Here is a 19,446-nt window from a genome sequence, read left to right on the forward strand (position 1 = left end):
GAATAAAAAAGAAGTACACCATAAAATAACTTTGTGCTTCATTTCCAAGTTCTGCGGCTGTAAATAAAGCTTTGCTGGGTGAGCTTGAAGGCAAAGCCCAGAGGACTTCTCCAGCTCCGTGCTAAGCGACAGACGGCTTGCCAGAGAGATGAATGCATTTCATTATCTTGAGCTGATTCCATAGGCATAATTAGAACTCCTTTGAGAAGTCAACTAATTATGCAACATCCAGCAAAGTATGTGAAGATTTCATTTTGGCATTAAACAGAATCTATCGCACTCCTTTAATTTATGATTCCCTACTAGAAGGGGACCAAACAGGACAAATAGTTTCCACGGCGATGGTTTCTGATGAGTACCACTGGGTAGCATAAAGAGGAAGTATATTACCTTCCCCTTGGGGGATCACTGGAGAAAAGGCAGCTTAGATCAGCCCGATATATTATTAGATGTCCCCCTTGCCCTCCAGAAACACAGCTGCAGGTATATTGTTTCTGGCTGGAACAATGGTAATACGAGGGACCAGCAGAGACACCAAATGCACAACCCTTCCCGGCTGGCTGTTTGCCCTTCTATACACAGCCCTGTGGAACAGCGCTATCTGGCCCCAGGATCAGAGATTCCAGCTGAAGCCCCCAGTGTCCTACCCCACAGTCAGGGCCTCCACCTCTAGCCAGGGATGGCCCAGGCTTCTCTACCCCTTCCCTCCTTCGGCTTCAATTAGGAGCTTCCTCAACTTCACCTATCCCCTGGACAAAGAGCCAAGTCTGGACCTGCTCACTCCATCTCTTCCCATCAGGGAGTCTTGCCTCCCAATCTAGGTCTAGGGAATAGATTTGGCATTTTGCACAGTCTCAAGTTTGTGCAAAGACAAACAAACAACAACAACAAAAATGGAACAATGGAGGAACACCGACATTTTTCAACAAGAGAAAAATGGAAGGTGCAGCCAGGCAGTTTCATCTTCAGGTAACTTATAAAATGATATGGGACTTTCCTCCCATAAAGCTTACATTACTTTCAGATAAATTAGCTTTGGATCATGCCAAAAAAGAAGAGGAAGAAAAAAACAGCAGTGAGGGAGTAAGCATTCCAGGAGCTATGAGACTACCAAGCAGGCAAGACATGGCACAACAGTTTTGACAATTTTAAAAGACAGAATATGCTGGCACATGTAGGTAGGGCTTTTGTGGTTCAGAAAGGCACGGTCAGGGCTTCAGAATATGAAGAAACCTCAAGGGAAAGGATGGTGAGGCCATGTGCTAGGTGGACTCTGCCCCCAGTCACCTCTGGCCAGATGGGCTCTCAACATTGTCCCTGGGTCAGTGCTCCAGAAAGCCATTGCCACAGGCCTGACCTGGCCCCTGGGCCTGAACCGTCCTGCCATCTCAGATGGGGCACGGCGCAGCTGGAGTGAATGAAAGAGTTAATGCAATTTTCCACTCCCTTTCCTTGCTTGGAGGGACTCTGGTGAGAACCGGGCCTGCCCAAGTCACCTTTAGGGAATGGAAAAATCTAACTCAGCACACACGAAGGCCAGCACAGAAAGGAATGCTGGAGACGAACCAAGGACAGGCCTCAGGAAAGCCAACAAGGCCAGGAGGAGGACGAGGGGGCAGTGCAGCTGCCATCTTCCCGGCTGTGTACTGGCGCCCTCCTGGCTCCCATGTCCAAAACCTGATCCTTGGGGTGCTGCTGGGCTCCAGAACTGGCGTGCACATGGCAGGGAAGGGGCTCGGCCCCCACCCCCTCCTGCAGCTCACAGATGTGTCAGCTGCTCTGAGTTAGCGGGGCAGTGACTACATTTTGGGGAGAAATCATCCATTGATTTATCACAGGGGGCATAAATCATAAATGCATTTAGTTGTCTTCATTGCCTGTCTTGTCATTCTGCCCCTCTGAAGTAAAATTAAGAGGCAGATGCCTTATCTGGGATCAATTCCAGATCCCATTTGTGTTTCAAAAAAGGAAAACCAGGAAGGGTTTCACGCAAACCTTCCGCCACAGGTTGATCAAAGTCTCAGCCCCTTGAAGGCTGTGTCACCAAGGAGGTAACTGTGAGAGGCCCAAGCGGGCGAGGGGTGGACGCTTCTGCCCACACGGTCCCCTTGGGCCCCAGACAGGGCTGAGGACAGCAGAACACTCACACTGTCTCCAAAACAACCAAGCCGCTCTTTGGCTCAGATTCCAAAACTCACAATGGGGCAGGCCCTGGAGGCCAAGTGGGAACAGAGGCTGGTCTACTGTGATGGTCAATTTTAAAATGAACTCCACAAAAACATGAGCCACAGCAAGGACACGGAAGGATCTTTCCAGAAAAGCCTGGAGAACGCCTATGAAACACCTGCTCATTCTCAGGCTCGAGTTCCATCAGGGTCTTTTGGGGGATCTTGATTCATTCGTTCAATTCTCTGCCATCAAGAATTTTACTCCCTGCCCTCACTGGCTCCATGGAAGAAAGGGTACCACCGCAGGCCTTTGCTCATTTGGTTCTTCCACAATAACTGGGAAGGAGATACTGTCAGGAAGGCTGTTTTGCAGATTGGAAACTCAGAGACCAAGTGGCTTGTTGGAGATCACACAGCTCAAAACTAAGTCAGGCCTCAAACCCAGCTTCTCTGCCCTTCGACTGCAAGAAACTCTAACTCAGGGTTACTCTTAACAGGTTTCAGCTTCTCAATGAACACTGAGAAGCTGTGTTTCTTTTCTGTTTCTTCTAAGTGCTCTTAGGCATTCCACCTAGGGCACTAGTCATACCCTCCTGTTGGCTCATGCCGAAGGAGCAGGCAAGGGCTGCGATGTGGAGGAAGCAAGGCCTTTGGAAGACAGGTACAGAGAGGCCACAAACAGCACCCTATGGGAACTTTGGCTTCCCCCAGAGGACTTCTGAACCTTCACATTCCCCCAAAACAGTCACTTTGTGCCTAAACTCTGCAGCAAGCCACACTCAGTATGCAATCTGCTAGGACCAGGGATGCTCACTTGAGAGTCTTCTTTGTTCTGCTCAATAAAGCCTAAGCTCCCAGAGATCACAGGTGAGCCAGGGGAGGCCGAGTCCTTCCAGCCCTGCCAGCATATGCTTGGGCCCATTCCCCGGTGGCACAGAGGCTTAAAGTCACCATCTACCCACCACCCATCCATCTGTACACACACTCACCCATCTACACACACACGTGCAACTTCATAGGAAGAAGTTACTCTATGCCAACATACTGCATGCTGGTAATTCAGTGGTAACAGGCGTGGTATTTACTGGTATGGCCATTACAATGCACACTGAGTCAGCAATCATTAATGAAAATGGTAGGTAGCATGAAAGCTGATAATAGGAAGAGAAGTTGTGGTCAGGGGATGCTTTGCCAAATATAAGGATTTATATCATTTTAATGTACATATGAATATGCATATATATTTAAAAAAACAACTTGGGGCTGGCATTGTGGTATAGTGGGTTAAGCCGCCACCTACAGTGCTGGCATCCCACGAGGGAGCACCAGTTTGAGTCTCAGGTGCTCCACTTCTGATTCAGCTCCCTGCTAATGTGCCCGGGAAAGCAATGGAAGATGGCCCAAATACTTGGGCCCCTCCAACCACGTAGGAAACCCAGATGAAGCTCCAGGATCCTGGCTTTGGCTTTGGCACAGCCTTGCCATTGTGGCTATTTTACGAATAAACCAGCAGATGGAAAATCTCTTTCATTCTCTCTGTGTGTCTCTTTAGCTCTGTCACTCTTCCTTTTAAATAAATGAAATAAATCTTTACAAGAAAAACATAACTCAGGTCAGAACTCTGAACTCTAAGATGCCTGGATGAGCTGTTCAAATGGCTGTTTCTCAGGAAATTCCTTTAAGGCCTCAAAGACGGAAACATCAGGTTCTTGCCATTCCTGGTGAACCCACAGCAGTGCCATGGGGATCTTTAAGAATTCTTCCTACGAGAGCAGAAGCAGAGGCCCACACCCCGGAATCCGCACTCCACCCCTTTTCTCCTGACATTAAGGTGCCGATTCTTAGACTCTGGCTTGCTATGGCTCTCTCTGGACTTTTTTCTTGAAGGGGCCTGGGATTTCTGTTTAATGAGAAGAGCTCGTAAAAACTGTTTCCGAGGTTGAGAGGAAGGGAAGGGATCAGTCAGTCCTTTAGGAGGGCTAAAGTCATTATTCTGTGGGGGAGAAAACACCTGTGCCGGGAAGCAGCTCTGGCTTGTACCGACATCGTTCCATTTGGAGTTCTAAACTGCAGCAGTCTTTGAAATTCTACAGCCATCACGTTGTGCCTCTGTCCCACCGAGGCACAGAAGCAAACCATAATGAAAGCAAAATGACAGTCATCCAAACTGTAAAAGCCTTCACATTTGCATGGGTTCCCAGGGCCAGATTCACAGAAGCAAGCGCTGAGCATGCCAAAAACTTTAGCAACCCGACCCAAAAGGCTCTGGGTGCTGGCTCCATCAGGGTTACCTCTCCCTAAATCAGAGAGCACCTTGCAAATCTGTTGCAGGGCTCCCACTGGGCCCCAGGAGGCCTCAGGGCCCTGGAGCTAATCCCCCCTTGACATCTCCCTTGCAGTCTGCATTCCAGAGCAGATTACCACACGGGCCTCTCTGCCTTCCAACAAGGCACGCCAGGCAGCAGAACACTCAGCACACAGCTCACTCAGGGCCCTGCCAAGGAGGCCCACGAGTCACCACCCTCAGCTGTCTTCTAGATAAGGATCCCAGAGGGCCAAAAAGGAGAGAACAAAGTCTCCTTTTTCACTGGGGAGCAGCAAACCATGGACCAAACTCCAGCTGGATGTGGGGATTCTGGAGGATTTTAAAATCTCTTGTGGGAGAGTCCAGGCTTGAGTGAAGGGACCAAGAGCAGCCAGGCCAGAGGTGCTGGGCCACAGGAATGGAACACAGTCCCTTTGTACCATTGTCTCCTACCCTTGTGCTTCTCACAGAAGCGATTAGGGGAGGGGTGGTCAGACAGATAACAGGGTGATGGCCAAGGTCATTTGGCATCCCGAGTCTCAGGTTTTATCCCCAGATGTTTGAAGAGGGAACTCAAGGGTTGCCTGTGGAGAGTGTCAGAGTTCCCCAAACCTCCTGGAAGACGAGCTTCATTTATGAGGCAGAAGGGTGACTTCTCTACACAGAAAGCCAGCAAAGAAAGCAATGGGCTCTTCTGTGCTCGAACCACACAGTGGCAAAAATTGTGAAGTACCAGGAGGTGCAAGGATGATGGTGTCAGGGGGTTTGGGGCTGGGACATCTTCCCCTGGGCTGTTAGGATCACACTCAAAGGGGAAAGCACGCCTCTGTGTGCATATCGCATTAGATACACGAGGCAGTTGGAGGATGCAGGAGCCTTGCCTTGCCCTACATCTACCTGTTCTTACTTCCACAAGGTCTCCTGAACACGTACTCTGCAGCTGGCCCTGTGCTGGGTACTAAAGCTTTGCAAAAACACAAAACCAGAATCAAGCTTATTGTCTGCTAGACAAGACAAACACGGCAGAGATAATTACATTCCTGCAGCCGGTACCATGGAGAGGTTCAAGGGCTGGGAAGTCTCTCCCCGGGAAGCCTCTCCTGCCCCAGGTCCCTCCCTCTGATCCATGGCAGTCTTCCTGAAAGTCCAGCACTGTTTAGAACACAGGACATGCATCTCTGCAGCTCTCGCCACATCCCTGGACACCTGCCCTCCAGGGAAACAGGAGTTCTGTTCACACTCCTGGGGAACAGGAGTCCTGTCCACAGGGACAGGCTTCCCGCTCTCTGCAGCCAAGGTCCCAGACCAGCAGGCGGTGCTGGGGAGCAGATTCCACGGAAGGACTAGCAAGTCCCGCTGTCAGTCAGCGGCCTCTTCTGTAAAAGGGACAGACTGCAAATACCCCCATCTGGAAGGGACTGCGAGGATCTCAGATCTCAGAGGTCCCGCCGGCCCTGTGCTCAGCCAGCATCCATTCCCTCCTGCCAGGAAGGCTGTGTATCAGGCACGGATGGACAGAACAGATGCCGTGCCCCGGGCCCCCGGGTTCTCCTTCCAGTAGATGAGACAGCACATGCAAGTCACTTCCCTATGATGCTGACCTACTGTGTTTCAAGAGGAAAAACGTTATCAATGAAAGGAAGGCAGTAACGAAGCAAGGTGGAGGCCAGCATGTAGGGGTAACTTTAACTCAGAGACTCAGGGTAGAGCTTGCTGGGTAGGGGCTGTCAGAGCAATGTCCTGAAGGAAGTGAAGAGTGAGCCGCTGTGGACACCCAGGAGCAAAATGTCCCAGACAGACAGCAGGAAGTGCAGATCCCCAGACTGACCAGGAGCCCAGCATGCCTGAGAACTGGGCTGTGCAGAGCGTGAGGGGACAGCAATGGACAGGAGGTCAGAACGGACGGGCACCCAACAGGCCAGGCCTTGTTGACCACAGTAAGGATTGTGGCTTCAACTCAGCATGGAGTACAGAGCCAGTAGGGCACTAGGGGGCTGGGGTAGAGGTGGGGAGGGGGGGTTAGAATCACTGGCACCACTGCCCTCTGGGTTCCAAAGTGTGTCTCTCAGATTCCATAGGCTGCCTATAAAGGAAATAAACACCGGCTCTCCTGATGAGATAACGAGCGTACAAAATGGGACTAAACCTCGGCCAGCGCTCCAGGCAAGAGAAGAGCTGCATTCACCTGGGTCCAGCCAGTTCCCAGGCCATGGTCCTTCACAGACAGGCCATTGTGAGGTTTCCCATGCAGTCACCTACAGCCGGTTGTTTTGCTGGGGGAGTAAATGAGGTAAGGAAACACTGGGGCTGTTTAACAGAGGCACGGGCTTTGAAACCAACCCAGAGTCGATCACACACACACCCTAACCTACCCTACCAAGTCTCTGTCCTCTTCTGTCTTCACAGCAAGACAACAGGCCCAAGCGAGTGTCCTTTGATGCACCCGCTGATCTCTGTTCAGGATTCCACCAGCCATCTCCTCCCCTCCAAGGACTTGCTACTCCCCAATGACAACAAACCCCTCCCTATTTTCTAAATAAAGAAACTACAGTCCACAGAGCCTCCTCCCTGAATCTTGTCTGAAATGATGAGTATTATTATTCCTCATTAACTAATGGTACTGAATGGCCAGCTATTTCTTGGTATATTTTGATAGATACTCAAAGTTTAGGTAAAAAAAGGATACTACATATATTTTTACTCACGAATCAGGTAAAGGCAAGGCCTGGAAATGTTTTGGAAATTTAGCTGCATGCTTTAATCTCCTTAGAAGTCAACCAAGACAACACACAAGATTAATCCACATTCAGGGGTAAAAGAGCACTTTCTACAGCCCACATCTGAAAAAGTACCGCTGTGCTGTCTTGTGCCCACCTCGCACTGGCGACAGAGAGGTTTCAACAACACCACAGGCTGACAACAACGGCACTGCAGACATCATGTACTCTCCCTACTGTGTGCCCAGAACTGTGCTTGGCAGCAAATTATCTCATTGAATTCTTAACACAGCAAGATATGTATCGTTAGCTTCTCGTTACAGACATGTCAGCATGTAGACACCACTCTCTTTCCATTAGTAACCAACGCCCCCCACCCTCACCCACACCCCAGGAACCCCACTCAGCAGTCCAAGAGAAAGAAAAAACTCGGGAAATTAAAAGCTGACATACGTTTAGTACTTGTTTGCCCAACTCCCCGTTATTACTGGGGGTGCCAGCTAATAATTTATTGTATCCCAGCACCAAACTCACCAGGCTTTGTAAGGCTGGGGCTAGGCTGAGACTCTCTAAGCCACATTTCTGCTCTGCCAGCTGTCCCTGGGGTCTGGCCAACAGGGCCGACAGGGGAGGCCATGCTGAGGGAGGCACTTACTCCACCCTGTTTGCTTCCCGCTGGCTTCTTGTGCCCAGCGCCTCCTCTCCTTGCAGTGCCTTCACACCGCCAGAGGCCGTTTGTCCCAAGGGCACTCAGTGAATTTGATTTTCCCAACACTCACAGAGTCGCTCTCACCTCCCCCTCCAAAGTCCGGGTCCCGGCCCCACAGGCCCCTCCTCTGAGATCAGAGACCATAGCGCTAGCTGGCCAGCGTGACGTCCTGAGGGGCCTGGGTCCCAGCCCCATGGGTCCTCTCCTGCATACTTCTAAACCTCAGCAATAACCTCTTCTCTTCTCTTCCCTCCGCTCTCTCCCCTCCCTCACCAGCCACAGGGGACAACTGTTTCCCGCAGTCGCTGCTTCCACGGTCCCCTAGAGTTCTCTTTTGCCCCTTCATCTCATCAATACCCGGTTAGCAACTCATAACATTCAATTCTCTGTATTTCAATAGCTGGTGGGTGTCTGCCCCTGGCCAGCCGCTGCCTGATTCTCTGGGAACATGACTGGGCCGACTGGCATTTCTCCGTGTGCTCCAGGTTGACTAAACACCCTATGAGTCACAAAGTTCAATTTATGAGCTGCCTCTTAACCTTCCAGGCCAAGGCCCCACCTGCAGAGAACGGAACTCATGACACACGTTCAGAAAGGTCCCTGTGCACCAAGCCCTCCGTGGCTCTGCTGCCCCACAGTGTGACAAAGTCTGACATGGCCGATTCTCCATGACTCCCAGCTCTCTGGCTCAGTTCTTTGGTGCAAGTCCTCCCGCCTGTAAAATGAGAACTGGTGCTAGGGCAGGTCTGCAGTCCACATACCTGCTAAGTGGTGCCTGCATCCCACACCAGATTACTGGAGTCTGATACCTAGCTCTGTCTCCTGCCTCCAGCTTCCTACTAATGCAGACCCTGGGAGGCAGCAGTGATAGATAAAGTCCTTAGATCCCTACCACCCATAAGGGAGACCTAAACTGCAATCCCAGGTCCTGGTTTTGACCCTTGCCTAGCCCCAGCCATTCTGGGCATTTGGAAGTAAACCCAAGAATGAGAGCTCTCTTTCCCCATGTCTGCCTCTCTATCTCTCTCAGGCCATCACCAAAAAAAAAAAAAAAAAGTAATAATAATAACAGCAATGGGCAGAGCAAAGCATTAAATAATGAAGTAAGGCAAGGAGTGTGTTTGCCTCTTCCCATCCTATGGCTGGGTGCAGGCTTCTCCAAAGTGTGGCACCTTAGGTAGCCATTTGCTGGATGATGATAGAGGTTACTTGGTGGAACACACATGACTAACACCTGTTTTCTGAAGGCAGAGGTACCTGGGTGGGGCCCAAAGTTCCAACACCACGCCCAGAAAGAGGGACGGAAGCAACTGTGGCCAGGGACGATGTGAGAAGCCATCTCCAGCCCCTGACGTGAAGTGATTTTTCAATGCCTGGGCAGCTGCGCATCAGTGGGTCCTGTTCCTAACTTGTGTTGCCATGCTCATCTTGCTGCAGTCACAAGATGTCCAACAGCAGCAGAAGTAATTAAAAGCCAACCGGGAGACAACGAACCATGTCGACTGTCTCTTCAGCTGTGAGGAGGGTCCGCGCAAGCCCCCAGCACAGCAACTGAAGACGCCTTTTGCTGTCATACTGTTGAGCAACCACAAGAAATGAATGTCCCTGCTACTCTCCTGCGACAGCTTCAGGATTGATCAGCCTTGAGGAGATACAGCAATGACACCACTCACCCAAAGCTCTTAGCCCAAGACATGACCTCAGTCAGGGAGGGAGGAGGATGGGGGAGACAGAGAAACGGAGCCTGCAAGGGAAACAGCCGCGAGAAGGTGGGGCACCCTCAAGCCTTCGCCAGACGATGCTCCGGACCCCCTATCTGCTGAAATCAGCAAGGACGAAGAACTCAACCAAAGCTGCCTGCACAGCCCCAGCCCGTGTCTGCTGGCCTGATTCTTCATACAGTCACCAGAGCAAATTTCCAGAAATAATGAGCTGATGCCTCTCTCTCCCCTGTTCAACAGCTTCTCAGGACTCCCACTACCCGTGGGTCACAAACCCAGACCCTCACTATGCTCATGGGAGTCCAGAGGAGCTAGCTCCTCCCTGCCTGAGTTGCAGTCCCCGTGCCTACCTAGCTGTAGTCGCCAGTCTTCCTCCTGCTCCCCACCCCACCACACACCATCCTTTCCTCTGCTGGGAAAGCCCCGCCCCAACCCTTTCTCTGGCCACCTTGTCCACAAGGGTTGCCGCCAACCCAAGCACTGTTCCAGACCTGTGCCTGTCTTGCTCCTCCTGAGTAACCGGTCTGTCCACCTGCTGGTCCTGTGATCTGTTACTGCTCTCTGCACTTTGTCTGGAGGGGTCTTACCAGCCCCACACGCCTGGGCTCTGGAGTCACGGTCTGGACCATAGCAGGCCCTCAATTCACAGCTGCTGCAGGAAAAGTCACCTCCTCTGGCAACCCCTTCCCTCCATTTCCTCCGCCAACAGTGCCTGCCACCCTCCAGCCCCTGTGTGAGCCAGTCCTTTGGGGTGAAGAATGGACAGAGCCGGAGGGGAGATGGGGCATTCTGGTGGAGGAAGGGCACCCTGCGCCCTCCCACGCCAGCCCTAGGACCTGAACTCCTCCCCAAGTTGCCTGCTTGTTCACTTTGCTCAGCTGGCACAAAGGCAGGCAAAGAAATGCTTTGAAAAATCATGTGCAAGTCCGAAGAGAACAATGTCATTTTAGGGGGAAAAAAATAAAGAATCGGAAATTCCTTCCAAAGTGCCTGAAATTGCTGAAGAGTTGAGGTCCTAAAAGGATTAAGTCCCGACCTAGCTCAGAGCTTCCCCTTACCGGAATGGTGCACATGGCCCAGGAAGGGGAGCAGAAAGGCGGGTTTTGGATTTCACAAGCACACAGAGGGGCAGCGGCAGAGCTGAGCCTGTCAGCACCCCTGCCGCCACAGGATAAGGCTGCCTTGAGGCTTCATCTTCAAATGATGCCAAGGAGGGCGACCTGCCTGGAGCAACAACCCCAAGACAGCCCCTCCTGGAGATCTATGCGACACTAGCTCACCGACTTCTTTTGTTGATTTATTTTTTTCTTGAAAGGCAGAGTTACAGAGAGATAAAGAGATCTTCCATCCCCTGGTTCACTCTCCAAATGGTGGCAATGGCCAGGGCTGGAACAGGCTGAAGTCTGGACCTTCTTCCAGGTCTCCCATGTGGGTGCTGGGGCCCCACTACTTGCACCATCTCCAGCTGCTTTCTCAGAACGTTAGCAGAGAGCTGGATCAGAAGTGGAGCAGCCAGGACCAGACCCGGCGCCCATATGGGATGCAGGTGTCCCAAGTGGTGGCTTACCCCCTATGCCACAATGCTGTCCTAAGAGTACAGTGACATTCAGCAGGATTTCCAGAAGACCTTCAAAGCCTCACGCCCCAAACCAGTCTATGATCAAGGGATCCCCTCTATCCCCAAACCAAGAGTTCTTTTTTCCCCTTCCTTGCAATTTCCATCAAGTACTCTGTGGACTTGAGCCCTGGTGTGCTCTCCATGAATCTCACAGCTGTCACCCTTGCTTCCGTCTTTGAGATAAATGGTACTAAAGCACACAGCACACAACAAAGAAGCCCCCTGCCATTCTAGAAGAGGAGAATCTTCATGGCAGCCACAGACAGCCTTGTCCTGAGGCCATGCAATTTGCTGTCCCCTGCCTCTCCATGTGAGAGCACTGAATCTCCGACGTTCTGCACACAGTACCAACCCGCACTTGGGGACAGGGAGGCCAAGGGGATGGACTGACCGTCCTGGTCCCAATGTGCACAGGATAGACAGCGATTCCTCTGACCGGAGGTCATTTTATTTTGCTTCAGCCTTATGATGTCTCACCCTAGTGAAGGAGAAGGCTTAGCGTTGGACTGCAGGGGCCTCCCTTGTGCAGCCCTGAATCAGCTAGTCATTCAGCCTCATGGCACTTTGCTTTCCTCCCCTGGGAACTGGAGATAGTAATTGTATCCTGTTAATTCTCATGTGGTTTCTATGAGAATTAAACACATAGGAAGTATTTAGAGAAGCACCTGACACGTAGCAATCGATAAGAAGGAGCTATCACTGGCTGCCTGTATGGAGAGGAGGTCCACAGAGCATTGCAGCACTGCTTCCATTGCTCCCGCCAGAGCCTTGGCAAGGGGGAGCTATGAACACGGGTCACCATCCACACTGTACACACAGGCAGTGAGCGTGTCCCTGTTGAGCTACAGTAAAAACAAGTAACAATGTGCTCTACTATTTGCCAATTCTCATTCCCTAAATCAGATGTACTAAGATGGGGTGGTTTTATTTGATCCCCACAGTATGAGGATTATGGAGATTCCATTTTGCTGGAATTCAGGGAATGTTAACACTTGATTGTGTGTGTCCTTCCAAAATTCACATGTTGAAACCCGAAATGAGACAGTGTTAGGAGCTGGCGCCTTTGGGAGGGGATGAAGATTAGAAGAAGTCTTAAGGTTAGAGTCTTCACGAATGGGATTAGTGTCCTTTCAGGAGTCACAAAAGAGACTGTCCCTCCACTCTACTCTCCACCATAGGAGGATACAACGAGAAGCTGACAGCGTGCAGGTTGGTAGAGGGCCCTCGCCAGAACCTGACCATGCTGGCACCCTGATATCAAACTTCCAGTAGGGAGAATTGGGAGAAATAAATTTCTGTTCTTAATAGGCTACATGATTTATGGTTTGTTACAGCACCCTCAGCTAAGACAGAGTCTCTGGTTTCCTGAGCTTTTGCAAAGAGATCTGATTCCTGGAGGGTTGCCTCTGCTAGTCCAGTGAGCAGAAAGCTGTTATGGTCCACTGCGTGCCCAGGCCTCCCCACCAAAACCAGGTTCAAAGGGCCAGTCAGCTTAGTATTTATGAAGACCCTGCATTTAGGCCTTGGGTTCCAGTCCACAATTGGGCAGCCTGCAGCCACTCTACTTCTGGATAATCCCCATCAGTATGCACAGTATCCCAGTGCTGATGGCAGTACTGAAGGAGAAGTGAGTTGGAGGGAGAGAAGAAAGAGAGCTACCTATTGCAGAAGAGCAGAAAGGGTCAGTACACACTCTGGGGAGAGCTGTCGCAGCGTGAAGACAAGTGTCTACCATCCACCTCCACCCCTCCACTTACATGACTGACAGCTCACAGGCTGCAACAGCTATCAATGGGCCTGAATTGGTCTAGGAGTCATCACTTTCATCTCTTTCTTTAAGCCACTCAAATAATTTTGTTCACTAATCATTTAAACCACTAATCATTTTCTTCACTATCCAAGTATTCCTTCTCCATCTTATGCATATCAGGGGCATTCCTGATAAATAATCCCACAGCTATTTTTTTAAGCTATAAGAACAACCACAGAGATGGCAAGCAAGGCCATTTGTCTAATTTAAATGCATGCAGCTTATTTCTTGAGCAGATTCTGGAACGAGTCCCTTTACATTCAGGAGTTCATATTTTATCCCAAATGTGTAAGAGCAACCGTTAAGCCACTAACCAATAGATATTAAGCAAAAGTAAATGGCATCCAGTAAATGAATAAATAGCTCCTCATTTCTGCTCTCAGAAATGAAATGCTGGCAAGGGACACATTGCACAGGCCATGATGATGCTGCCTGCATAGACTCACTATAAATCACCCATAATGCACTCCTTCTTCTAGCTTGCTCTGAACCATCTCCTGGAGCCAGGCCCTGCCTAGGCGGTAGGTAGTTTTTTCAACAAGATACCCACCAGTGCAACCTTGGCCTCTTCCCCATTTCCTGCTGCTTTCCCAGCTGCCATACTGTAAGGAAGCCCAGGCTACCATCCTGGGGGAGTGGGCACGCAGTGTTTTCCTGGAGGATTAGACACTGCATAGAGAGAGAGGGAGAAGCCACAGGGAGGGGAGAGAAGCAAGGCAGCCCAGCTGAGCTCACAGCTGGATGCAGCTTCATCAGGGACTCCACCTGACACACCCGACATACCATGTAGAACAGAATGGCCACCAGGGGTAACCCACAGAAACAATAAATTGATGTTAGGTTAAGTCCTGCTGGAGTGGGGCTATTTTAAAAAGTTTTATCTATTTTTCAGTAGAGAAACAGTGAAAAGGAGAGAGATACAGAGAAAGAAAGTGACAGAGACTGATCTCCCAGTGCTGGGTCATTCCTCGAATACCTGAAACAGCCAGGGTTAGTCCAGGCTGAAGCCAAGAGCCAGAAATTCAATCTAAGTCTCCCATGCGGATAGCAGAGATCCAAGTATTAAACCAGCCCTGATGCCTGCCAGGGTGTGCATTAGCAGGAAGCTGGAATCAGGTACGGAGCTGGGACTTGAACTGTGCACTATGATACGGGGTGGAGGTGAACCAAGTCGCATCTTCACCATGGCACCAAAGTCCTCCTCTAACTGGGGCTTTTATAGCACTGCTCTGCTGAGTGATTTTCTGTTCTCCCATCTCCTCTTTTCTTGCACTACTTTTTTATTGCTGTGTAAGCAATGACCAAAACCAAAACCACTGCAGCTTAAAAAATACTGGCCACCTGGCATTTCCCATGGGCCAGGAGTCCATGCACCACCTAGCTGGATCCTCTGCTCTTGGTCTTACAAGGCTTCAGTGAAGGTGCTACCTGGGCTGTGTTTTCATCTGGAGGCTCGGGTGGGGAAGAACTGACCTCCAAGCTCAGTCAGCTGGCAGATTTCTCTGGCTATCAGACTGAGGGCCCCGTTATTTTTCTGGCTCTAGCTGAGGTCAGTGTCAGCTCCTGGAAATTATCTACAGTTCTTCGCCAGTACTTCATTCCATCAACAAGGAGTGTCTCTCTATACTCATGGAAGGCCCAGATTCTCTTGGAAGAGTTTTCAATAAAACTCCTTGGGTGATATCCCTTTGGCTTAAAAATCAACCCAGTGCAAACAAAATCCCTTCACCTTTATAAGATTTTGTTGGTTAGAATCAAATCACAGGTCCTGCCCACACTCCAGCAGAACATACTAGTGAAATTAAGAAGAAAAAAGATGGTATGGTCAGGACTTTTTATTGGAATTTGATTAAGCCTTTTCAATTTGAAAACTGTTGTTGAAGCTGCTATTCAGAGATGAGATACCGGACATAAACACTAGGGGGCAGAACTCTTGAAGCCACCCCAGGCTGGCTGCACCACACTTCTCTGTCGGACTGTGATGCATGCAGTGTAGGGTGGCTGGGTGTTTCAGAAGCAGAGAAGCTGTACTCATAGACTCACTGCACAACAATGAGAAAGGCCAAGACAACTCCTAGCAGTCAGAGTTGACAGATCAGAGAAATGGCTTTTGGCTGGAAGAGGAAGGCTCAGGCCAGTCCTAAGAGAATGGGACAAATCCACAGCCTGCCTGGGAAGCAGCACACGGCTGGTGATGTAGGAACTCCACACCTATGGGCAGGTAAGGCAAATGAGTAGACAAAGGATAAACAATGGAGAGCAGCAAGGGTCACGGCCCAGAGTTCAGCACTGGCTATCAGCAGGTGGCCACTTCTCAGTTCCCATCATTCACTGCCATCTGGGAATGTTGGCCCCACAGTGTCAGGCATGCCCTCGAAACTAAACCATTGCTCATGATCTCTCCAGACTTGTAAATGCTGCACAATGTTCCACAGTTTTTCAAAAGAGTGTGGGAGAACCTGGCATTTGCGGCATAGCAGGTTAAGACACCACATGTGAGGCTAGCATCCCAGGTGGGTGATGGTTCATGTCCCGGCTGCTCCACTTCTGATCGAGCTCCCTGCTAATGGCCTGGGAAAGGCAGCAGAAGATGGCCTGAGTGCTTGGGCCCCTGCCACCTACATGGGAGACCACATGGGGTCCTGCCTTCATCCTGGCCCACCTTGGCCTTTATAGCCAGTGCGGGAGTGAACCAGCGTATGTAAGATCTCTTTCTTTCTGCCTTTTCCTCTCTATCTTTCAAATAGATAAACAAATCATTAAAAAGGAAAAAAAAAAAAGAATATGCAGCAAGAACCACACACCTGCGCACGGATTTGATGGAGGGAAGACCAGGGTCCTTGTGAAGCTAAACAGAAGGAAGCAAGGTGCCAGTGTCCACAGAAGAGCAAACCTGATTCCTAGCAGGGAAGTGCTTGGGGCAGAACTCGTAAACTCTCAGGCCCCAGGCAGCCCTGCTGAATCTGAAGCACTGGGAGTGGGGGGCAGGCCCCGCAGGTGACGCTGAGGCTTTGAGAACCACTGTTGTGCGTGATCTATTCTTCTCTCTCCTGAGCTCACTTCTTGTTTGTACAGCCTTGAAGAAACACTCTTCACTGCTAAAGCTCTACCCTCAGCTGAGATGGTGATCACAAATCGCCAATCTGCTAGCCAGTGTCCATCTGAAAAACTTTCTAAAGACAGGAACTACTGGGCCACCTTGCCAGGGATATTTGGTTCTGTGGGTGCAGGGTAGAGTTCAGGTATCTTCAATTTAAAAACCTCTCCAGGCAACTCAGACTGGTTCACAGCTTAAGGAATCTCTGAACTGAGGCATTCCAGTAATAATAATTAATACTAAACATATGGGCTCATCAGATAAATGAAGCCCAACTTGGACAGCAAAGCACAGATGAGAACAGAGGAGAGATGAGCTTTGACAAGAGTTGGGAACAGAATAGGAGGATGGAGGGAAGGTTCTAGGTGGTAATGGGGGCCCAGGGAGGAAAGACAGAAACACAGTACAAAGGAGATGGCTGTAAGACCCCAAGGCTGACTTTTACAACCCCAAAGCTGTGGAGTCCACTGAACAGCTCTGGCTCCAAGGAGCAGAAAAACAAAGAGAAGCATTGTGTAGGAGGGAGGCAGGGTACTTCACAATGAATCCTTTCACAAACATGTCTTCATGTGTTTCTCTTTCCTCCCCTGAAAGAGATTCCTTTCAAAAAATAAGGAAAGCTAGAGTTTTCTTCTCAGTCAACCAAAAAACACAAGGCATGAGAAGACATGGGTCATGATGAGATTAAGTCTACATGGGCACTTCTCGGTGGAGCATCTGGGGCTCACAGGGAAGACTCTTCATGGGCTCCTGTGCACGTCCACCACTGAGAGCAACTTACCTTGCGATCCGGCCAATTGTATTTCGCAAAGATGGTGTCATAGGTGTCCACTGCACCGTCAGTTATGAGCATGATGGCCTGGCTGCAGATACTTCCTTGTCCCGTATGGTTGAACTGTGCAAGGAAACAAGTTGGAAATGAAATGCATGTCAGAGAACTGCACGTATCTGTGAGCAGCTGGAGGTATGACAGTGTGGGCTTAGGGAGCCTCTCAGAAGAAGAGCTCATTGCGCAACATGGAAACAGAAGTCACTGAGACACAGATCGCCACATCTGCGCTGGCAACCTGAACCTAAGTGAGGACTGCAAGAAGGATTAAAAACCACACAGGCACGGGGTGGGAGTTTGGCACAGAGGTTACAACACCAGTGACGATGCCCGTGTCCCACATCAAAGTATCAGGCTCCTGATTCCAGCTTCCTGCTGATGTGCACCCTGGAGGGCAGTGGTGAGGACTCAAGTAATGGGGTCCTGCCACCAACCTGGGAGACCCGGCTTGAGTTCCTCACTCCCAGAGCTGACCTGACCCAGGCCCACCTGAGTGAACCAGTACAGGAGCTCTGTATCTCTCTATCTGCCGCTCAAAAAAGCCACACAGAGGGTGAAAGTAAGATTCTAGGATGAAAAAACCTATCTTACTTTCAAGTATGGATCATATTTTAGACAACAAGGCCAAGAACCTTTCAGGGAGACATTATATAGTCGGGGGATATCTGAAAGGTAACATCTTTTTCAAAATCTCAGTGGGCATATTGGAAGACATCCTTCTCTCCCAGTCTTCCTCTCTCTGTCTCTGTAGCTCTGCCTTTCAAAGAAAGAAATAAATACCTACAAAAGTCAAAACAGGTCTGAAAGTTAAGGAATGTACTGCATAATAAAATCAAGGAGATTCTGGACAATTAGAGAATAAAGTCAGAAACATGACAATTAATATTAGAGGCCGAAGCACTATTTCCTAAAGGTTTGTCTTAAATATATATTGTTAGCATGAAACATTATGTATTAGCTTTATGTCAGTACACAGAGCATAATGAAGTTCCAGGACTGAGGCTGCTGGTGCACAAAACCTTGAATGTCAATGCTGAGCTTTATGCAGCATTGTCAAAGCTGCAGCATTTGTGAGGGGCAGCTACCTTGGCCATATATGGTTGCCAGAGCTCTGTATCCTTCCCTGACTCAGGGGTAAAAACTTCCTTTAATGAATACTATTGAGGATGCAATTCAAAGTAACACTATGCACTTTTACGATCTTACGATATTACATCACTGAGGCATGGAAAACACACAGAAAGTCTTTCACCTTAAGGAGTAGAGTAAAAACTCCCTCCACTGTAGTGTGCTAAATGTATTCCTTTATTCTAAAATTATTTATCAAGTGCATACACAGTGCTGGGAGTGAAACAGACAAAAATCCCCTCTTTCTTGCAGCCATGGAACCTCTGTGGGAAGACACACACAACTGAGATACGTTTGACAATGATGGCGCGGTGGGCAGGGAGAAAGCAGGGAAGGAGGACAGCAAATGAGGAGGGGGGACTTCAGAAAAGCAGTCAGAGAACACCTCACTGAGAAGGTGACATTTGAATAAGACCTGGAGGAGGTGAGCATCTGGGGGCGGGTATTCAGGAGAAAGCACACAGGAACAGCAGAGGCACGGAGTAGGAGCGTGTCTGACACCACAACCTATTGGCCAGGACGACGGGGAAGGCCGAGGTTGATCCTGGCTTTGCTGGCTGGCCACTGGCAAAGCAGAGAGCTAATAAAGCATTCAGGTTGAAGTCATCCATGCCCAGCCTCCGTACGTGTAGAAGTCTGATGTGGAATTTGAAGCTGCAGTAGGCTGAGAGAAGACATAACTAACTGAATGCATGGATGGATGGATGGAAGCAACTGCCTTGGAACAGAGCAAATCTAATTCAGCATATGCCTGGGGTAGCACAGAACACTAGAAAGTACCCAGTCTCATCCCAGCACCATGGCTAAGTGCCTCACGTAAGTTCTCATTCCTGAGCCTTCACTTCTTCCGTTGTGAGACATGAATAACATCCTCATGTGATTGTTACAACACAGGCTGAGCATACATTAAACGTTGGGTAAATCTCTAACTTACTTAATCCTTCTTACCTTCCGAGGGCGATGCTATCGCTATATCTACTTTATGGCTGGGGAAACTGAGAAACAGAGAGAATAGCTAACTCCAAGGTTACACAGCTACTGCGTGGCAGGTCTCACATTTCAATCCAGTATAGCTCTAGAATCTACTCTGCAATGGACATCCTTAAGCAGAGGGTGACACATGGTAGGGCTCCTAATCGAGCCCTCTCCCCATTGGAAGAGCCATGTTTAACCAGCTTTCAGTTTCAATAAATAGTCAAATAGTCCAACTTTGTCCTTTTTACTCTGAGATGCTACAAGACCTGTGCTGTGATCATGCGTCTTACTCCTTGTTGAGTAGGAAGAGGCAGCCTGGTAGCCTGGTCTTAGCTGTGGGTTATTCTAGAGCGCCTTTAAGGGGGCTGC

At 49.7% G+C, this 19,446-nt stretch overlaps 1 protein-coding gene across 3 annotated transcripts in view; it reads right to left on the minus strand.

Annotated features, from left to right (window-relative positions):
* CACNA2D3 (calcium voltage-gated channel auxiliary subunit alpha2delta 3) overlaps positions 1-19,446 on the minus strand; it is an 875,732-nt gene that overhangs the window by 387,371 nt on the left and 468,915 nt on the right. For all 3 annotated transcript variants that reach the window (XM_051851529.3, XM_051851528.3, XM_089305523.1), the window contains one exon: positions 16,927-17,040. In XM_051851529.3, the coding sequence (XP_051707489.1) occupies positions 16,927-17,040 (114 nt within the window). The remainder of the gene's footprint in view (positions 1-16,926; positions 17,041-19,446) is intronic.

This window comes from Oryctolagus cuniculus, chromosome 10 (assembly GCF_051225735.1).
Source record: "Oryctolagus cuniculus isolate XC-2025 breed Fujian yellow rabbit chromosome 10, ASM5122573v1, whole genome shotgun sequence".
Lineage (NCBI taxonomy): Eukaryota > Metazoa > Chordata > Mammalia > Lagomorpha > Leporidae > Oryctolagus > Oryctolagus cuniculus.